This window comes from Talpa europaea (assembly GCF_964194135.1).
Source record: "Talpa europaea genome assembly, contig: HAP1_SCAFFOLD_378, whole genome shotgun sequence".
Lineage (NCBI taxonomy): Eukaryota > Metazoa > Chordata > Mammalia > Eulipotyphla > Talpidae > Talpa > Talpa europaea.
In genome coordinates this window covers 5,765-13,766 of record NW_028167768.1, presented here as the reverse complement: position 1 = coordinate 13,766, position 8,002 = coordinate 5,765, and the positions used below count along the sequence as shown (strand labels likewise).

Here is an 8,002-nt window from a genome sequence, read left to right as displayed (position 1 = left end):
GATAATTTTCCATGCCGTTTATTTACTGTATATTGATGTATATAATGTAGTGTCTGATGTACCTTTTGGGAAATTTTTCTCCTTTTATGACCAAGAACAAAAAGTGAAGGGATGTTAGATCTTCAGCCCCACGGTGTGAGGCACAAGGAATCTTTGGCCCCACGGTGTGAGGCCCTTTGACTTCACTGCTTGCCAGTATTTTATCTGGCTGGGGCTTCATGGCCTCCTGCAGCATTTCCCCCGTTTTTTTTGTTTTTGGCCATCATTTGCATAAATCGCAACTCAAGTTGTACCTGATTGATAGCACGGAAAAGTAATTTAGTAAACAATGGGAAGAGAATCAAAACAATCATGGCAACAAGCAAAACAATACCCAATGTAATAAATGATGGGAACCAGGCGGCCTTAGTAGTATAATTTTGCAAGGAAGCCAGGAACGAAGCAGCAACTTTTGCAGGGGTGGAGGAAGGGACATGAGCTAAGCTAATTGCCTTAATATCTTTCTGCAGAGCAAGAAGGTCCAGGGAAACATTTGTGTTATCCCATACACCCAGTAAATGATTCTTGACGTTATTCCAAGAAACTGAAGAAGAGTTATATACATGTGGAGTGACACAAATCCATTTGTAATCAGAATGACATTTGGTTGTCAAATGTGTTTTTATGTGTTGAATTTGATTGCCGATATGTAGAAGTGATTCCTCAAGAACGTTTAAACGAGCTTCAAATTTGTTATCAATATGGTTTTGGATGATCAAAGCGTGTGTGATGTTACGAGACAAGTTATTAACATGGGAGGCAGTGTGAACTTGTTGTACGAGAGCAGTAGTAGAAACAGCAACAGAACTAATAATAGCAATAAGCGCCGTAATACCCAATATAAGTGCTGCTACAAATCTTTTGGAGCGACGGAGACCTTGTTCCACAAGCTGAAGTGCATACAGTCCAATGTCATCATACCACGGCTGTTGTAAGCTTACAGGGAGCATGACATAAGGAGGTTGATGTAAGATAACAAAAGTCACTTTAGACAATGAGCTAACTGAGGTAATACAGTTGGTGAGAATGCAGTCAGTACAATTAATATGAAAAACATGGTGATGATAAGTGATGGTTAAATGTCCAGGGCCCTCAATGAGGATGGCATGAGGGGGGCCCACACAAGCCCGTATGGTGAAAGCATGAACAGAATGTTCAGGTCGGCGAAAAAGCACAGGTGAAGTGGCGGCAAGGAGGCGAAACAAGTCCGGGTATGCACGGGAACCATTAGAAGTGTTCACGAGATAGGTGGGAGTAATCCATCCAGTTGAATACCACCGAGTGATGGGTTCCAGAGGTGGGATGAGGCGATTTGACTGGTTGTAGATGAGAGCATTGTGCAGGAGAAACCTATAATCTTTGGGGATATCAGTGGCAGATGTAACTGCTCCAAGAACTGAAAAATCATAAATGGAAAGATTAGTGTGATAAGGCTGGTAGCGAATTCCTGCAGAGGGAAACCTGCAATTATGCCAAGTGGGAAATCCATGATCCATGTCAATAGAATTTCGGGAATCATCTGAGTTATAAAGTGAACAGGCTGGAAGAGTGGAGGATATTGAGACTCGAACTATGTTTTCATTAGTGCTGCGAGGACCAAGGAGAGATAAAAGCAGTACCCATAAATCACGGTTGGATCCGAAGGATGAAGGCTTTGAAGATTCTGTTAAGAAATATTCGTCGTTAATAGGTAGGCAGCCAGGTAGTTGAGACTTTATATAGGCAGGATCAGATGTAAAACACATAGGAGGAGAATCCACGCGTCCCTGAAAAGAAAAGTTATTAGAGCTTTTAAACAAAACAAAAGAGTCTGAATCACCACCTAGTAAATCAGAAAAATTAGTGAACACACGGAGTGAGGGAAATCCCCAGGGAGTGGGGTGGAAAAAAGGAGGATCCGGGATGTAAGCCCAATAGGAAACAGAAGGCGTGAGAGGAGTAGGAGAAGTTGGTGATACTTTACATGATAAGATTGCTAGCATGGCAAGGAACATAGTTTCTGGGGTGATGTGTGTGTCTTGTACAAGTAGTTGTCGAGCGTTGGAGGCCAGGTTTCTGAGCAGATCCCAATTGTTATGATGAGACGTCTCACGAACCGGTAGATGGTACAGGGAAGAGGACAATATTCCAACAGGGGATCGGGAGCGATGACTTCTTGGTGATGAGGGATAGGGTCCCGGAGGACTGCGCCTATTCATTCTAGGGCGACGGTTGCTCGACCGAGGGCGTGTCCGTGAAGGCTTTTGAGACATGATGTCGGATCAGTCTGTCAGGAATCCAAATCGGGCTGTCGGAATCCTGTGGAAAGATACAAGCATAGCCTCTCCCATTTGCTAATAACACATCAGGGCCTTTCCATGTTCCAGAAAGGAGCTCTTTCCGCAGAACTTGAGGTTTAGGGGCCAGTTGGTCAGGGTCCCAATGTCTATTAACTGGAGACAATCCTTGAGAATCGCAATTTAAATAATTGATGACAAACATTGCATGAGTTAAAATATGATGAGCTGAACTATGTTTAAAATCAGATTGTTGTAATTTATATATCTGAGACTTTAAAGTTTGGTGGGCTCTTTCAACAATAGCTTGCCCTTGTGGATTATACGGAATACCTGTAGAATGAGCAATTTGAAACGAAGCACAAAATTTTTTAAAGGCAGATGATGTATATACAGGAGCATTGTCAGTTTTAATAGCACGAGGTTTGCCAGTGTAGGCAAAACAAAACATTAGGTGTTAAGAGACATCTTTGAAAGCTTTTTCAGTTCGGGCAGTAGCCATAATAACATGAGAAAATGTGTCTATGGAGGCGTGAACGAAACTGAGTCTTCCAAAACAAGTAACATGAGTGACATCCATCTGCCAGAGGTCATTTGGTCTAAGGCCTCGTGGGTTCACTCCCATCGGAAGTGAAGGGTGAACAGTGGGGCAAACTGAACAGTTGCGAACAATTTCTCGGGCTGTTTCTCGAGTCAGATGAAATTGTTTTCGGAGTGAAGCGGCATTTTGGTGATGAAGGGCATGATCAGTAATTGCCTCTTGTACTGTGAATACCGCTGCTCGAGTCAACAAATCAGCCAGCTCATTCCCACGAGTTAGAGGACCTGGTAATTTAGAATGACCACGAATATGGCCAACATACACTCTATAAGTCCTGGATCTTATCAACATCTGTAGCTCCAATAGCTGTGGAGCAATGGTAGTTTTAGCATCAGCAGTTACAGCAGGTTCAATGTCAGGAAATAATCTGGTTACATATTGGGAATCAGTAAAAAGGTTAAATGGCTGATTTTGCAAAATTTTAAAAACTGTGAGAACTGCAAATAATTCAGTTTTTTGAGCTGAGGTTCAGTTGTCTGGATGGTCTCTGGTTTATTATTGATAACGAAAGCAGCTCTACCATTGGAAGAGCCATCCGTAAACACAAGTGCAGCAGGTTCTGGCAAAGGCACAGCGCTAACAATGGTTGGAAATATAAAAGCCTGCTTCTTAAAGAAATGAAGTACAGGGTCGGGAGGCAAATGTAACTTTATCTCACCCGAAAAAGATTGCAGGGCTATTTGCCAGTCATCACTTAAACTAAGTAAGTCATTAAGTTGTTCTTTTTTGTAAGGTAAAACAAGAACAGAAAATTCTCGGCCAAAAAGCTCAATACTCATATGCCTTCCCTTAACAATTAATGCAACTACTTGGGAAGCATAGGGACAAACAATCTTCTTTGCAGTAACCGGTAAATGTAACCATTCCAGTGGTCCCTTTTGCCACAAAACACCTGTTGGAGTGTGTGGAGTGGCCAAAATTATGAACTCCCATGGCTTAGCATAATCTAGCCACAACAGTTCTTGGTTGTTGAGTGCATCATTGACCTTTTGTAAGGCTAGTGTAGCCTCAGGTGTTAATTGTCTAGGGGAGTTAGGATTAGAATCACCTTTTAACACATCAAACAGTGGACGTAAATCAGCAGTAGTTAACTGCAGATGAGTCCTTATCCAATTTATGTCACCAAGTAGTTTTTGAAAATCATTTAATGTTTGTAAAGAGTCTGTTCATAGCTGTAATTTTTGCGGTGACACAGTTAAAGAATGGACAATTCTTCCTAAATAATTAATTGGTGGAGAAGTTTGAATTTTTTCTGGTGCCACAACAAGTCCATAACTTTGCAGCAAAACTACCAGACGGGTCATGGCCTGATTCAACAAGTCCACTTGAGCATTATTTATTAAAATATCATCCATATAATGAACACAGTAAATGGAAGGGTACTCATCCCTAAAGGATGACAAAACCATATCTACAAATTTCTGACATAAAGTAGGACTGTTTTTCATGACCTGAGGGAGAACTTTCCATTCATACCTTTGAAATGGCCTTTTGAAATTTACTGATGGGACACTAAATGCAAATCTTTTGTAGTCTTGGGGATGTAAAGGGATGGTAAAAAAGCAATCTTGCAAATCAATAACAATAACATGTTCATCTTTATGGATGGCCACAGGTGATGGCAAACCTGGTTGTAAGCATCCCATATCTTGCATAGTAACATTTATTGCTCTCAAATCCTGTAACAGTCTCCATTTTCCTGATTTCTTTTTTATCACAAATATAGGAATATTCCATGGGCTAGTGGAAGGGTGAATATGCCCTTTTATTAATTGTTCTTGAACCAGATTTGTTACAGCCTGGATTTTTTCCTCTGTCAGGGGCCATTGCTCTACCCATACTGGGTCATTATTTTTCCATGCAATTGGGTCGGCTGTAACCTCTGCAATGGCCCTCTTTATAAATTTGATTCATATCCCAGGCCTTGTCGCGGCTTTTTTTGAGCAACCTCAATGGGAACTACTCGTCCTTCCAACCTTTTTCCTAAGCCTTGATTTGGATTAAAGCCCATTTGTAGCATTTGAGTGGTTACCTTATCATTGGGACTAAATAGGAGCACTCCCATTTGAGAGAGTATGTCTCTTCCCCACAATGTCATAGGAAGAGATGGGACAACATAAGGTTGAAAGGTCCCGGACACCTCTTCATCATTCCAATTTAAAATTTGAGAACTTTTTGCCACATTTTGTGCTGATCCCAATCCAACCAAAGTAGAAGGCATAGCCTTTGTGGGCCAGGCATTAGGCCAATCATGCCCTGCTATGTAAGTAACATTAGCACCAGTATTTAACAATTCTTTAATTGTTTTTTTTTTGAATTTTTATAACTTTGGTTGGTCTATTATCTTTAATTTGTTGAACCCAAAAAGCCACATCACTGGATTCAAAATTAGAATTACTCTGTGGTTTATTGGATGCAATTTCATTGTCAACTGACATCAGAGGCAGTAAAAGCAATTGAGCAATTTTTTGTCCTGGATGAATTTGTATAGTTTGTATAGGAGGCTCCAGCACAACTTTTATTTCACCAGTAAAATTAGAATCAACAACAACCGGTATTACTTTTATACCTTGCAGAGACGCAGAACCTTGGCCAAAAACAAGTCCCATTGTGCCAGGTGGGGGAGGCCCATACACCCCCATTGCCAGCATAGTGTAAAATTGATCAGAAGTTAATTTGCGGCAGAGGTGGAATGCAAGTCCAAGTCCGCATCGCCTGCGGCCCTGCGGACGAGATCAGAGATTGTTTGCCGCTTTGGTTGTTCAGATCCCCAATTTTTTGAGGGGCCTGGGTCGGGCCCCTTACACAGTTTCCCGACTGTGAAGTGCTTTTAGGAAAAACAGCCGGATTGGTGCCCACAGTAAACTTTTCATTAGGTGGCAACAATGTACCATTTTTATGATATTTAGACCGACAGTCCTTCATCCAATGAAATTCTTTGTTACAACGTGGGCAGATTGTTTTTGGAAGTAACATTTGAAAAGGAATTATATTATTATTTGTTGTAACAGGCAACTGTTGAGACAAGGCTGGAGGCGGTGTAGAGATTACTTTGCTTGGGCAATTTCTACTACAATGCCCTGGCTGTCCACAAGAAAAACAATTTCCAAAATATTTGGTTATTTTTTTTTCCTTCTGTTGATCAAGGGAAGCGAACCATTGGCTGCTGGTCTGTCCCTTTAAGGCAGCCGCAATAGCCACACCCTGAAGGTACGAGGGTGTCACCTCCTGTCCTGACCCGCGGGATTCAGAGGCACGAAAAGAGAAGGGCTGAGGATTGAAATGAGGGGCTTGACAACTTGACGCTAGCGTTTGCTTCTTTATTTTTCCTTTTTCCTTTTCCTACTTTTACATGTTTTTTCCTTTCCCTGTCCTACTACCTTCCCTGGCCTTCTCTATGCTCCTCTCTCAGTACGTTTCTCAGTATCCTCTCTCAAAGTCTCTACACAGTATCCTTTCCACAGTCTCCTTCTCGAGGTCTCCTCGCCTCATCCTCTACGCAATCTCTCTCCTTATCCTCTATGCAGTCTCTCTCCTCCTCTACGCAGTCTCTCTCTTCTCTCTCCTACACAGTCTCTCTCTTCTCTCTCCTACGCAGTCTCTCTCTTCTCTCCCATGGTTCCCTTCTTCTCCTCCCTCGCTCCTCTCCTCCCACGTGATTTTCCAGAAGCACAGTGGTTTCTCCAAAGGCGAAACAGAAACTGAAACCTAACTTGCGAGCATGCGCAACACGGCGCATGCTCCATGTGACTCCGGACATTTGCGAGCATGCGCAACACGGCGCATGCTCCATGCGGATCCGGACATCTCCCCCTTTTTTCTTTTAAATGAGACACCTGGCCTGTGTTAGGTTGGCATATCCCGTAACCAGCCTAACCCGTCTTTGCTAATCCGGCGCACTTGGTCTGGACCGCTGTCTTAGGTTGGTCTGGACGGGCTACGCTCTTACCCGTCTTTGGCTCACAGGTTCTCTAGGGCTAAGTTGACCCATCCAGATGCCACTGGGGAGTCCTGGTCAAGTACAATGGTGCCAAGTACTTGCCTGACCACAATAGCCGTTTTTTGTTTCGCTTCCGTAGCCGACGGAGAAACCATATGCCGAATGCACAAACAGCAACTCTGGGAGGAGTCCTCTAAACCAGGCAATGAGACCCTTACTCGAAACAGGGTAACCCGAGTGTTGTTAACAGTTATGAGCTGTCTCGCCAGTTGAGAGGTCAGGTTCAGGAGCTGGTGGTTCTAAGGTCCTCTGATTACACTATTTAACCTATTTTCTTCCATAAACATATTTTTCACCATAACAGGAATTACACAAATAAAACTGTACAAAAAGTTACAATGCATGTGAGTGGTTAACAAAAGTGTGTCTATCTCTTCTTACATGAGCTAACTGCTGACTAAGCATAAAAAGTCCATTCTGCAAATGTCCATTCATATATTACTGTGTTGACAACGCAGAAGCAACACCGGCAGCTAAATTGTCCATAGTGTCCGTATTTACAGCAGCTTAAGTGACAGCAACGGCGGCAGCAGCCGCAGCCGCGGTCTCTGCTATTGAAACGGCAACAATAGCTGCAGTGATGCTAAAATCACGTCTCCTCCTAGGTAGAACAGGGGAAAGGTGTGCAGAAACATCCACGGGCATGACTAAAATAGAAGGTAGACAACGATCATCGCTCTCTCCGCACTCCGGGCCCAGGAGGCAGAGAGGGGGCAAGTCTCCACTGAACAGTTCAACCCAGTGGCATCTCCTGCATTATTGGGGAGGACAAAAAAGAAAGGAGGGGACAGACAGACAGCAGCAGACAAACTCTATAATCTATTATTCTGAATACTAACAAATTATTCAATGGTAGAACTAATGTTTAGAGAATAAATGCCATTAAATAATTTCACCTCACCCTGGCCCAACGGGGCACTATCCAATGGCTTGGAAGCCAGACCAATAATAGTAAGATTAGTGGCAAATACTTGCAGAAAAGTGGAATCATGATGATCAATGAGGAGCAAAAACGGCAGCTGATGCACAATCGCCCATCGTACTAACATCTGGGACGCTTGTGTCATCAATGTTAGCAGGGTCAGG

The 8,002-nt window shown here is 42.9% G+C and overlaps 1 protein-coding gene across 1 annotated transcript; it reads right to left on the bottom strand.

The window, feature by feature from the left end:
* Positions 1 to 200: 200 nt before the first annotated feature.
* LOC311188150 (endogenous retrovirus group K member 19 Env polyprotein-like) lies at positions 201 to 2,291 on the bottom strand (the record flags this gene model as incomplete). Its single annotated transcript, XM_084259902.1, has 1 exon — positions 201 to 2,291. The coding sequence occupies one exon, from the start codon at positions 2,289 to 2,291 to the stop codon at positions 201 to 203; it is 2,091 nt and encodes a 696-aa protein (XP_084116028.1).
* Between the last annotated feature and the right edge of the window lie 5,711 nt (positions 2,292 to 8,002).